This window comes from Phyllostomus discolor, chromosome 4 (genome assembly GCF_004126475.2).
Source record: "Phyllostomus discolor isolate MPI-MPIP mPhyDis1 chromosome 4, mPhyDis1.pri.v3, whole genome shotgun sequence".
Classification (NCBI taxonomy): domain Eukaryota; kingdom Metazoa; phylum Chordata; class Mammalia; order Chiroptera; family Phyllostomidae; genus Phyllostomus; species Phyllostomus discolor.
The window spans coordinates 88330947-88344905 of NC_040906.2; the positions used below are offsets into that span (position 1 = coordinate 88330947).

The window sequence follows — 13959 nt, forward strand, 5'->3', positions numbered from 1 at the left end:
ATCCCGGTGGCAGACTTGCCTCATTTCTGTATACCAAGCTGTGCTTTACTCCTGGGCCCCTCCTGCCCTCGGCTGACCACATGGGCTCTCTCCAAAGCCCAGAGCCAGGCAGCTCCTCTTCTGTGAGGGGCCAGCATTCATCCAAGATCAAAGAGCAGGCCGCCTTATCAGACGTGGTCCTCATTAAACTTTTACAGGCCAGGCTCCATTATAAATGAGCTGTCTGTGCCACGCTGCAGAACACCTTCCTGGAGCTGAATATCTGAGACTCTCAGAGTCTTCAGCAGAGTAGTCAAGGTGAAGAGTGGGCCTCTAGGATCAAACTGCCCAGGTTCAAATCCCAGCTGTGCCTGGGAGCAGTGACACTCATTAGAAGAATGTCACTGAAGAAAGAAGCTAATCTCACTCTGCCTTGGTATCCCCACGTAAACCAGTGGGAGTGACAATGCTGCCTTCCTAGTGTAGGGTGTTGATGCAGGTTAGATGAAATAATCCAGAGGCTGAACCCAGGCTGCTGTGGCTGCCCAGAGAGGGGAAGCGACCTGCCAGAGGGGTATGTCGGGGCCTGTCGGGGCCTGTCGGGGCCACGCACAGCACTGGGAGCCAAGGCTCCACATCTTTCTGTCACACAGTCCTCAGGCAGTGATGGGAGACTTCCCTGTTGGTCCCACAAACTGCCTGGTCCCAGGGCTTTCTGGGCTCTGTGTCCACCTGCTGTCCAGGTGCTCTGACGGAGTGGTCAGCCACAGTGGGTTTTAGGGAGCACTCCCTGGAGACAGGAGAGTGAGGGGCCAAGTGGGGAGGAGGGACGAGGCCCTGGAGGGTGACTTCAGGCCCATCCAGCCTCTGGGCCCAGGAGTCAGGCAGACTTGCCCTTCGGAAGTCTCAGCTTTCCACAAGTCGCTGAAAAACACAAACGTTTGCTGAGGGAGGAGAACATTTTTTGTGAAACACAAACAAAGTCAGTCCTCTGTGAACCATGAACCTGGTGTGTTATGCCAGGAATCAAGAAGAAAATGTATGTGTCTGATCCCCTCTTTCCTCGGTGACTGGCTGAGGACAGAGCTGTCAGGGCCCAAGACAATGCAGGTGAGCTGCAGGCTGAACAGACGTGTTTACTGATCTCACAGCAAACACGGCAGTCTTTATGGAACACTGACCTTGGAAAAAGCCATCTTCAAATCCCCCTGGACTAGGAAGTTCATGAGCTCAGCCAGTGACAGTAAACAAACTACTTTCTTAAGTGAAGCACACCAGCAGAGGGGCTAAATATCTCCATTAATATGCAATCACCAGGATGTGGTGGGGTCCAGGCATCCTTAACAGCTCCCTCAGGGGACTCTGGGTAATTTGTGCATGTGACAAAGTGTGCAGATGATGGTGGGAGGTGGAGGTCTTCCCACCCACCAGCTGGCTCCCCTCTCTTTCCTTCAAGTACCTGAGCCAGAGTGTTGACTTTACATGAATTGATAGCTAAGCCCCAGAGCCATCTGTCCCTAGCAATAGCCCCCTCCTCTCTCCTTCTCCACTCAGGGTGGCCTTGGGTGGTAGCCTTGGGCTGTGATCGTTGCAGTGCCTATGGCTCAGGATCCAGTGACCTGCAGGGGAGCGATTAGGGGTGGTCAGGTCCAGAATCTAGGCAGGTGCTGGGGTTATAGATGTTAGCGGTCAGGCATGGAGCCCGGCCACAGGAGAGAGGAGGGGACTGTCCTCATGGCTGAGATGTAGCTGTTCACTGCCCCTCACCCCAATATGCTCACCTCCTCCTGCAAGCTGAGAATATGGATGATTTTGGTCAACTTGCAGGCACCAGATCTGTGCACAGGTGAGAAAAAGGAGCTGGGGGATTTCTGACACCCCGTGCTTCAGAGTCCTCATCATTTAGAGAAAAGGCCCTCCACCCTGCAGGCTCTATGACTCTGGAAAGCCAACACACATTTCTGGGCCCACTTTCTTGCATATAAAATAAGCAAGGTGGCCTGTAGTGGCCCCAGACTCTGGTCTGTGGGTGCCTGTAAACAAGCAGATTCCCAGGCCTCACCCTAGCCTGAAAGAACCAGGACATCTGGGGTAGGGGCCTAGGAATGTACACCTTTAAGACACACCCCAGTTCAGAAATGCAACCAGGTTTGGGAACTGCTGCACGAGATGGTCTCTGTAACCCTTTTGGGCTGGAAACAGTTGGCATTAGTCCTCTCTGATGCCCAAAGGCAGGGCTGGGCTGGGAAGGACCCCAAGCAATGGAGTGAGTCAAAGTTCAACCCTGGCCTCCTGGACCAGGGACAAGAGTGTCTACCTTCCCCACCAGGACATGAGTATATCTCAGCCCCAGGCCGCTCACACTCCTGCTTGTATGACTCTGAGAAGGGAAGTCCCAGCGGGGGCCCTGCCATGCCTCTGCCTAGGTCCCCACAATATGGGGACGAGCCAGTGTCCAGGGGCAGGAAGAGATCCAAAATGCTCCTCTTTCCCGCCGGCAGTCGCCTGGCAATGGAGAGACAGCAGGGCCTTCCCCCTCAGCCTTGAAAAAGGACTCTTGGAGCCTCAGGTGCATGTCCCCACGGGGTGGGGGTGGGGGTCTGGGGGCCACAAGAGAACTCCACCTGACCAGCAGGAACGACCCCCGACCCAGCTGTCTCCCCATCGGCTGTGGTTTCCACAGATAAAATACACCACACCAGGAGTCCATGGGCAGTGCCACGGACCCTTCTGGAACCATCTGAGCATTAGTAAACTCTGCAAGTCCTGTCGTGGGTTTGTGCTTCCAGGGGACTGAGCAGGGTGGCTCCACAGAAGCAGTAGGAGCCATCCAGCTAGGATGTGCTGGGTGGGTGTCCACACGCTGAGCCCCGCCCCTGCCCCCACGCCTCCCACGTGTAGCTGCCTGTTTGCAGTGGTGTGTGATCAGCCCTGGCCCTGCTCCCCTCTTGCCAAGGACCACGATGATAGCTGTGGTCCTCACTTCTGTCCATCCTTTAAATGCTCCTCCAGTTACCCTGAAAATAAATCTCACCACCCCTTCTGCTCCTGGTTGCCAAAAGGATAAAGTCCAAATTCCTCTACTTGAGGGAAAAACACCCCTCCTCCCTTCATTCCCAGTGGTACTTCTTCAGTCCAATTTCCCACCTTCCTATGTCATAGTCATCTGACAGCAGCCACTTCCAAGGACCTGTCATGGCCTGCCTCAGGTCTCTTGGCCTGCAGTGAACGTCCCTCTCTGATAGGCAAGTGGAATAGCAAAAGTAATAATAATCATTGTTAGCATCTACTGAATGTTTCCAAACTTTCCTGCTTCACTTAAATTAACCCACTTAATTCTCAAAGTAACTCAGTAGATGGTATAGTTGCCCTTATCATGCACTATGCCCTTTTACAGATGAGGAAACTGAGATTTATTCTTCTGGGTTAGTCAGCACTGGGGTTCAAGGCCAGGTAGCCTGGCAGGGCTGGAGGCAGCTATGTCCCTGTAGGCCAGGTCAGGACCAAGCAGTCCTGCAGCGGAGCATCCACCTGACCAATGGCTTGGGGGCTCAATCATGGAGCTGCCAGGACCTGGGAGTCCAGTGGCCTGGGGTCCTGGATGCCTGAGCAGTGGCCCTGTGCAAGAAGCCGCAGGCAGGGGCTTTGACTCAGGCTGACAGGAGACGACACTGCACCTCATTTGCTGAGCAATGTTTGTGTAATTAGACACATTTGGTGCCAGCGAGGAGGAGCAGGCTACAACTGGGGCTTGATGGATCGGGCGTTCCACCAGGCTCCGACCATATTAATCACAGAAGCCAGAGCCAGAGGGGCCATTTTCCTCCTGTTTCTTACCTGGGACACTGAGGGCAGGGGTAAAGCTGTGAGCTTTGCAGCACTCACCTCGCCCCACTTTGACCTGGCTGAGAACAAACTGTCCTGAGGAAAAGGTGGGGCCACTGGAAGCCTAGCCCAGCAGGATGTGGGAAATACTACTGTTGCCCACAGCAGGGTTGTGAACCAGTCTAGACCCCCTTGGCTGGGAGGGGGACCCTTTGCTCCCTCAACCCTTGAGCAGAAGCAAGCATACCCACCTTGCAGGGGATGACCTATGAAAGTCACTATACCTTGCCGAGCGTCTGTGTCTGCCTCTGTAAGATGCAGATTATTACCCCATCTGACAGAGCAACTGGAACATGAACTAACACAGCACACCAGCCACAGTGCAGAGCCAGGCCTGCTGCAGGCCCTGCACAAATATAGAGACACGCTGTATTGTATGCTGCTGTGTGAGGCCAGACTCACCACTGGGGCTTGATGATCCCAAGTGAGTGAACAATGATACCCAGAGACGTCCAGGTCTCAATCCCTGTGAATGGTACCTTGTATGAGAAAAGGGACATTGCAGATGTTGAATTGAGGATTGTCCTGGATTAGCCAGTGGGCCCTTCAAGCAATCCCAGGTGTCCTTATGAAAGATGCAGAGGGAGAAAACCACCACAGAAGAGGTGCAAGGCCATGTGAGGACAGGCACAGGGGGAGGAAGGGCAACGTGATGAGAGGTAGGGTTTGTGAACCAAGGAAACAGATTCTTCTCTCCTGGAGCCTCTGGAAGGAACCAGTTCTGCCAGCACCTTGATGTTAGACCCATAAGACTTACTTCAGACTTCTGGCCTCCAGGACTATGAGAACAAATTCATATTGTTTTAACCCACTAAGTTTTGAGATTTGTTACAGCAGCAACAGGAAACAACTATACCACCCCTCAGTTATCAAGTACAGTGAAAGAGCCACGTGGGCAGGTGGGTGCCAAGACCATTTCCACAGGCCCCCTAGCCTGGTCTGACTGTCCCGCTCCCTGCCATCATCACCTTCCACTTCTCCCGGTGGTGCTCGGCTCACACTCTGCCCCTCCCTGGCTAGGAAGGAAGCAGGCCCAGAGTGGGACACAGCCTATGTCCAACCCAGGGCTGGTGAGTGGCAAAGCCTAGAGAAGACTCGGGGTGACCTCCCAGCCACAGCTCCCCACTAGCACAAGGAGGGCCCCTCATTCAACAACAAGGCCCTGCTCACCCAGAGTGTCTCAAACCTGGGCCTGCAGAGGGCGTGTGACACACAGATCATGGGCCCCACCCTGGACTCTCTGGATCAGCAGGTCTGAGCCGGGGCCTGAGAAGCTGCATTCCTAATAAGCTGGGGAACCGCTAACCTAGGTGCAGAATCCTAACAAAGGGCAGTATAGGCTTTCAGGAAGGATTCAGCTAAGCCTGCCCAGGGGTCCTGAGGTCATCCATACACTCCAAGGCAGGTCAGTGTATGGCTGCGTGACTCGGGGGACTATAATTAGATCTCTGACTCTCTGAATTCCTAAGTGGGTGGTCCTGAGGCTTAGTTAATTAACCTATCAGTTCCTTCATCTGTAAGATGGGTTGCCACAAAATGCACACCTTATAGGGCTGCTGAGAGTGTTAAGTGAGATGAAATATAAAGTGTTTACAACACAGCATTTGCCAACAGTGGGGCCTTCTTCTATCTCTGTCAGTCCCCCTAGGAATGTGGGGTGATGCGAGCCTGGATGTTCCCCTGCAGAGTGACGAACACAGGCACGGACTCCCCCTCCAGGGCGCCCTCAGCACGGGCCATGACTACGAGCAGCACTGGGCCCCTTGCAGGCAGCACTTCATTCCAGGTCTGCTGTGCCCCAGATCTGTGTTGCCAGACTAGCCAACCATTTCTCAAGAGCAGGAAATCAGCCCTTCCACCCTGCTTCCAGACAGGGACTCAGCTCCTTTAGTGGGCTTAGGATTCTCAGATGCCACCAACTGATCCACTAGCTCCAAATGTACGAGTGCCCCAGGATCTGCTGGAACTGCGGTCTCCATCACTGCAGCGGGCGGGCCCTTGGAGGTGGGCAGAGGGCTGAAGTGCGTCCAAGGCTGCCAGCAGCAGGTCCTAGTCAAGTGACACCCTGCTGCATGCACTGAAGTAAAATGAAAAGTTCCCAACATGTCAAAAGACATGGGAGGCAATGTTCAAGTCTGGGACACTTTGAACAACAGGATAAACAGTGATAACCAGAGACTAGAACTCATAGAATATCACAAATACAAATGCCTTTATTTGAACTAAAGAAATAAAGAAACAGGAAAGAAGGGACAGCTGTTCCTTACAGTAGAACTGTGACAGATAAAAGTGGAAGGAATAATGGAAACAGAAAAGCACTGCTTGGCAAAGACTGGCGACTGCTGTTTCTGACAAGGGCCATCGATGGACGTTAAAGTTTGCAGATGACAATGTGAGGACAAACAGGGTCTTACACATGAGCGAAGTACTGCCCCACACTTAGTGATTACAAAGGGACCAACTTTAAAGTGGAGGAACTCAACCTGAACCGAGTAACAAAATTAATTTCTAGCGATGACCAGCACTGCCATGACGTGCCCCCTGACAGGAAGGGCGCAGCCCCTCTTTTCTCATTGTTCCCCAAAATGCATATATTCTGAATTGAACCAAGAGGCAACACTAGGCAAACTCAAACGGAGAACATTTTATACAGTCACTGGCTTGTCCTCTTCAACAGTGTCATGGTCACGAAAGACAGCCTGAGCAATTGTCCTGGATGAAAGCTAATTGAGGAGATATGACAACTAAATGCAAAGGCTGGGTCTGGAACCAGAGGGGAAAAAACATTAGCAAGCAACTGGCCAAACCTGGGCAAGATTTAGAAGCCAGTTAATAGCACTGTTAACATTTGAGGAATAGTGGAAATCTATGTACTATTCTTGTAACTGCTTTTATGTGTCTGAAATTATTTTAAAGTAAAATATACTTTTAAAAAGAAAATAAAAATCCCAGATTTAATCTGCCTTGGGGAGGCGATGTGTGCCCAGAAACAGGAGTCACTGAGGCCTGGGATGCCTTCTCAGTCACAGGCCTCCTGACCAGGCACAGGGCTTGCTTTGAACTTTGTGAGTGCTCAGCAAGTATTTCCTGACTTCATTCAGATGGGAGCAAGGAGAGCAGGAGGGCTTGTCTTCAGTGGGTGGGATGCATGGAGAAGTCTGTGTGCTCAGCAAACAGTGATCGTGCACCTATTACGTGTCAGCCATCATCAATGCAGAAATGAGAGGGCAGCAGCGCAGAGCCTGCTGGGAGACAGGTGTAAAATGGATCGCTCTGGTGCATCAGTGCAGTGGGAATTGGGGAAGGGGCCCACTCAGTGTGTGGGATCCCCATACCCCCAGGAGGAAGATCTGTAGGAGACGGTCAGGCTGGGCAGCAGGACCCGAGGCACAGGAACATGCAACAGGGTTGTCTGTGCTGGAAACACAAACTGCAACTTGAACAGGGAGGTGGCTGGGTCAAGAGGGGCCACAGGGTAGTTGATCCTGTACAGTAGGTCCCCTCCAAGGCAGGTGCGGGAGCAGCAGAGATGGTGGGGATGAGGGGAAGATTCTGGCCTTTCTTTTGAAAGCAGACAGATGGGGGTGGCATGGGTCTTCAAGTAATAAGGACCAAGAAAAGCAACATCATCCTAGTGGCTTCAAGAGGTACAGTGAAACATACTGGTGCTTCACAGACTGCAGGTCTCCAAGCAGAGAGCAGGAAGAGGCCCCAAAGTATAACTTTGAGCTTATCCTTATAAGCAGGGTAACCTTAGTGTCCAAGTTGGCACACTTGAGGGAGTAAAAGGGGCATTATGAATTATTATGCTGGGACAACCTATAACCAAGGCCACCATACCACATATGGTAGTCCCATATATATGGGCCACCATACTCACATATACGGGACTTTGGCCTGGAGGGGATTCCCACTGTATGGGTGGGTAAAGAGCCCCAAGGTGCTTCTGGATATGGTAGGAGAGTCTTCAGCCTTGGAAGTGATGAGGTGTGAGACAGCGCTCTTCCTTCTCAGGTGACCAGAGGGGAGCTGGGTGTTCACATCCGACCCAGCATTCACTCAGCATCCCAGGTCAGTGCCCTTGCGGGTGGCAGAGGGGACTGGCTCTGTTCAGGGCAATGCAGATCAGGAACTCCAGAAAGAAAGACAGAAGCAGCAGAGGTTGGGGATGAGGGCAGCCTGGCCTCCCCAGCGGCAGGCGACTGCATGCCGGGGCGGCGAACAGAGGGCAGAACTTACCCGTGCACGCCGTGGACAGAGTGAGGCTCATAATGGTACCGTCCCTCCTGGTGTCTCATGTCAATCGGTAAGGGAGCATGGAACGGCGGCAAAAGGTGCTGTGGCACTGTACAGGGGGAGAGAGAGAGACAGGACTTCAAAACCTTTCCTCACCCTCAAAAAGCAATTTTCAAAGGGCTTTAAAGCTCAATGAATTTCAGAGCAAGAGCAGTCAGGACAGGGGGCTCTGAGGTGTCCCGGCTATCACACACCCATGAAGAGGGATGAATAAATAATCAAAGTCAGCCTGAGAATCCTACATCTTTCACATAAAAGATCCCCAACTGTGCTCTTGACAAAGGCAAGCAGCTAAGCGCTCTTTGAACTCAGGGAGATTACAGACTCTGCCGCAAATCAGGGCTGACAGAGCCGACAGGCTTCTGCCCATCCCGGCCTTGGCTGCGTGTGGCTCCAGCAGTCCTGGGTTACGGCATCCACACAGGCTGGCAGTATTTACCTAGAACCATCTGCAAAGCCAGGGACCGCTCCAGCTGTAGCCAGCAGACACCTATGTGGGTATGTTAATTCTCCAGTTCTTAATATTAATTACTGACCCCAAGTACGCTGGCAGTGCCTCCAAGAAGCAAATGCCAGCTCGTGAGCACTGGTTTCCAGAGGTGAGTCAGCCCGTCTGCACTTGGCCTGCCCTCAACAAATCATCATGATAATTGTAGGATGCTCTTTGCTTATTAAAAAAAAATTCCTGGGTACCTTGGAGGCAAACATAATTATAGGTGCTAGGAAAACAAGGCTCTTTAAAAAGTAGTTAGACTGGGAAAAAGGCTAAGAAGTGGAGGTTTCTCAGTCACCTCTCACTCGGGCAGAAGGCTGTGGGCCAGTGGGAATCTGTCGGTGAGTGTGACTTGCTGACTAGTTAGAGAAATGCGGAGGGTTTCTTTTTCATGCACACAGGCCAGCAGCCTGCCAGGCCCACTTAATAAATGCATACAAATAATGCTGCTGTTTCTGTGCAAACAGATTCTGGTACCATATTGTAAACACTATGAACTCTTTTTTTGGTTGTGGTAAAATATATATAACACAAAATTTAGCATTTTAACCATTTTTAAGGGTAGAGGACAGTTAAGCACATTCATATTGTACAACAAGCACCACCATCCAACCAGAAGATTTTTTTTCCCTCCCCAAACTGAAACCCTACACCACTTAAACAACTCCCATCTCTCAGCCCACCCCCACCCCTGGCAACCACCGTTCTTTCTGTCTCTATGAATTTGACTATTCCAGGTCCCTCATGTGAGAGGGACCATGCAGTGTCTGTCCTTTTATGACTGACTTACTTCATTTAGCATCATGTCCCCAGGGGCCCTTCACTATACCATGGTTCCTGTGAATACACCACATTTTGGTTACCTATTTATCCCCTGATGGACCCTTGGTTTGAATTCTGTGAATTCTTAACCAGAGGAATTTTTCTCCTGACATTTTAAACTTATTTTTTTAAATCCTCACCCGAGGCTATGTTTTTAAATGATTTTTAGAGAGAGAGGAGTGGGGAGGAGAAACATGAGAGAGAGAGACATCGATCGGTTGCCTCCTGTATGTGCCCTGACTAGGGACTGAACCTGCAAACCTAGTAAGTGCCATGGCTAAGAATCGAACACACACCTTTTTGGTGTACAGGATGACACTCCAACCAACTGAGCAACCTGGCTAGGGCTAAACTTAATTTTTAAATACTCAATTTTATCTACATAATTCCACAATACTGGCATCTTTAATAGGAACTGGGAAAAAAGAAAATAATCTTCACACCTTAATTAAATCAATTTGTCAGACTCAGACTCCAGAAATCTTGGGCTCCAAGGGTAATTGGCCTCTAAGAAGGAAGGGCCAGTGCTGGCCCATTTCCACACGGGAGCCACACTGGGCTTCCAGAAGCCCAGGGAACTCAAGCAAGGAAGCAGTGCTCACCTCCCCAGAGATGCAGGAAAGGGCTTTTATGCTTGTTTAATGTGGCCAGGCAGAGTGAATCACAGTATGGTTAACAAACAAATATGCTTTGTTTCTGTGTATTTATGAACATTTCCCTGCACATCCAAAAGCCCCCTGAGGCAACCAGGGTAGGTTTTACTGCACCCATGTCACAGATGAGAAAATAGAGGCTGGGGGAGAATCAAAATCACGGAGCTAAAAAATGATTGAGCCAGGAAGAGAATCCAGGGCCCTAGTAATGGCTTTGCCCTCTGCCCAGCATGAATGAATACTCAGAGGCAGCCCCAGGTGCAAGGGGCATGCCTGGGGCCTCCTGTATTTAACAAATGCACACACAGTACTGGGCCCTGCTCTAAGCTCTTTGCAAATAATGTCAACTCCCAGGTCTTCGCAGTAACCTCGAGCTGCATGCATCCCAGAATTCCTGGTCTTCCCGCTGGCCATCCCCCAGCATCCTGTGCGCTCTTCTCCCCAGTGTTTCACCTGCAGGGTTGAAGGGGGTCCCCTGATGCAACACCAGATTCCCCCACTCTTCCAACCAGGTCCCTGCCTAACCAGCTGTGAACAGAGATGCTTCTCTGCACAGAATTAGTGCAACTTCTCCCAGGTCTAGAGCCAAAACATCTACGGGAATGACGTGTTTATGCTAGTTTACCATGAAAACATGACATGGAGTGGCACTGAGACTGATCTGGCTGCTTCACAAGGCTAGGCGCTGTGTGTGTGTGTGTCTGTGTGTCTGTGTGCATGTTTTTGGGGAGGAGGAGCCTGGGGAGAAGAAGGGAGACCATCCAGAGTCCTGCTGCAGCTGGGGCTGTTCCCTCCTTCCTGCCCAGTCTCTGAGGAAGCAGTTCTCTCTCAAGTCCAAGTGGTAGGTCAGGCCCTTTGGCAGCTCCTGCTGTCCTTAAGGCAGCTGACACCATGGAATGAGCAGACAGCAGGAGCTCGGGCCACAGTTCTAGCCCCTTCAAGGTCATACCCTTGCAGTCCTGAGGAGGAGCCTGGGAACACATGTCAGAGGCTCCTCACCTGCAGGTGTTGATGTGTTAGGTCAGCCAGCAGCTTGAGTGTGGCCAACTCCCCACTGGGTCAGGGAGAGGAAGTGCTACAGGCACTGTTGTCTTTAATGAAGCCCCTACCTCATGGGCCTTTGCTTATGGCATCTCATTTAGTGTTACCACCAGCCCTTTCTCATCCCCATTTCTTAGGAAAGAACATTGAGGCTCTGAGTGATAGGTCTACTTCTAGGAGAGTAATAATCAGTCAGTTTATGGCTTCACTCTCTCTCCCCCACAAAGCCCCATGTGGTTTCCTGGCATCCAGCACACAGCAGGCCCGCAGCAATAGGGGGCTCACATCCAACACAGAATGTACCTGGTGTGGTCTCAGGACAAGCCAAAGTGCCTGTGATCGTCTAGCAAGTGGTCCAGACCACTCTGCCCATCTTCACTAAAGTGGCCAAGTCCACTCACATCAGTGGGGCTAAGTCTGGGCAGCAGTCACTATAGAAGTAATGAGTCATTTGTTCCTTCATTAGTTCATTCCTTCCTTCATTCTCTTCACCGCTCGTGCATTCATCTACCTTGTATCAAGGGCATGTGCTATGTAGCAGGCAAATCTAGGTCCTGGGAGCAGTGTAGTGACAGCAGCCCACACTGTCACCTTCACAGAGCTGTAGAACTTCCCTAAGAGCAGACAGGCCCTGAATGAATGAGCAAATATACTTATGACACAATGTTAGAGGATGATGAGGCTAAGAGGAAACTGGGCTGGGCCAGGGAACAGAGAGGAGACTTGGATGTGGGGTGGGAATATGTAAGGTGCCCCAGCAGGAGAGGGTGCACCAGGCAGGGGAAATGGCGAGTGCAAAGGGAAGAACCTGGCAATTTCAGCACCAAGGCTAACCTGGCTGGACCAGAGGGTGGAGGTTGAAGAGACAGGACAGAAGGTCCTATAAGCCTGAACAGGCTGTGGGAAGGACTTTGGGATTTTTTGGAAGCCAGTGGGGTGGGGGGTCTGAACAGGGAGTGACATGCTTTGGCGAAAGTTTTCAGAAGGCCATATGAGTAGGGCTAGTGTGGTGGTGGGGTGGAGCAGGGGTGTGCACTGGACAGGAATCCCAGACTGGCCCTGCCACTAGTGACCACAGACTTTGCAGAAGGTACATCCCCTTTCTGGGTTTCACATTACCCATCTGTACAGTGAGGAGTAAGCGAGCTCTAATTTCCTCCCACCGGAACTCTCTTGATATTTGTGAACGGTCTCCTGTGCCTCTGAGAAAGGGCCTTGCTGGTCTTAGCTGGTGACACACTGAGGCTTCCAGAGGGGTCCCTGAGCAGGTCAGGGGAGGGACTCCCTGAGCCAGTAACACTCTTGACCTACTCAGCCACCAGCCACAGTCACCTGAGCCCACTTGTAGGATACCCTCCTAAACTGTCTCTGGGACCAACTTTGCACCCAACTGTGCAGGTAAACTGAGGGTGAAGGTTGACCCTGGATCATGTGAGGGTTCAGGACCTTTCAGACCAGCAAGGACTGACCCACACAGCCTGGAGGAAACATTCAGAGGTAGATGCTCAGCCTGGGGTCCCTTGGCCAAGCCCAGGGAGGAGGAAACCACTGTGCACCACTGCAAGAAACCCTTCCATCGAGAGGCCATCAGCTGCATCCGGGGAACATGAAGATGAGCATGAAGAACAAGAGCTGCCTTCAATAGCACGCTGAAGGAGACCCTTCCACACACTGTTTGCATTGTGGGCTCTTTCTTCAAGTTAAACAAAAATCCAAACTAAATCATGTCCTTCCGGCAGAGGGAAAAAAATACACACCATATGCTATTTCAAAGAAATGGCTCTCTTTTTAAGTTTCTGAGGAAGAAACTCTGAGATGGGAATTTCATATGGATTGCACAACCCCCTCTGAAGAAAACACACATTTGTTTTTGATCCTACACAGAAACACCAATAGTCTGGGAAGCTGAGGGTGGTGGCATGATGGCTTTTCTTTTTTAACACCAGAATTTTTCTGTGCCAAGGTTTAAATGCCAAATGCTCCTTGGACGGTGGTCCCGGGGTGACGCAGCATGTGTGCCTGCGGTGTCCCTGGTTTAGGGATCTCACTGTGTGAGTGAGCAGGGCACTGGGAAGGGGGTGGGGGGCTCCCCTGGAAGCCCAGCTCTAGCTGAGGCTCCATTAATAACTACTCTAGTGAATTTCTGCAGCAAAGGATGGGGCAAGGTCGGCAGACAGCTCAGACAAAGAATCAGGAAAACTGGGTCATCTAACATGACCCGGCAGCTGACACAGCTGCCAGAATTCTCCTCGGATGAAGTCATGTGTTGCTACAACACGGAGGACCAGGGAAGACGTGGGTTTCTGGGAGACGAGCTTCCTTAACCTGTCACTGACCAAGGGATGGCACGGACAGGTATCTCTGGAAGGAGGCCTGGTGCTGGCACAGCGCAGGTCTGAGTTAGGATGGAGCACACACTCATCTCAGCACAGCCTGTGGGGCTCCGGCAGGGGGCCAGGGGCCAGAGCAGGTCATGGATCCCATCCTTCTTAGGCCCCAGAGTCACCCTGCAGGAAGCCAGTGCTATGGCTGCATCATGGATACTCTGATGGGCTCCAGGTAGCCTCTGATAAGCTGAAATGAGCCTTTGATAACCAGAAAAAGATTTCCTGGCCCCCAATTTCTCTCACACCACAGGGGACTCTGCTTGGGATTCCCCATTAAAGACTAATTTGATCGTGTTCCTTTCCCTTATAATTCCTTGTACCTAAAATAATATCCAGGGAAACTGTTTCATTATTTTTCTGGAAAGCCAACAGATCCTGTGGTAAACTCACAGAATCAAATTCA

The 13959-nt window shown here is 51.4% G+C and overlaps 1 protein-coding gene across 3 annotated transcripts in view; it reads right to left on the reverse strand.

Annotated features, from left to right (window-relative positions):
* The window catches only part of GLI2 (GLI family zinc finger 2), a 244487-nt gene that overhangs the window by 49068 nt on the left and 181460 nt on the right, over nt 1-13959 (reverse strand). For 2 of the 3 annotated variants that reach the window (XM_036023599.1, XM_036023598.1), the window contains exon 3: nt 8104-8209. The exons of the other annotated variant lie outside the window; for it this stretch is intronic. In XM_036023599.1, the coding sequence (XP_035879492.1) occupies nt 8104-8209 (106 nt within the window). The remainder of the gene's footprint in view (nt 1-8103; nt 8210-13959) is intronic. 3 annotated transcript variants of the gene reach the window in all.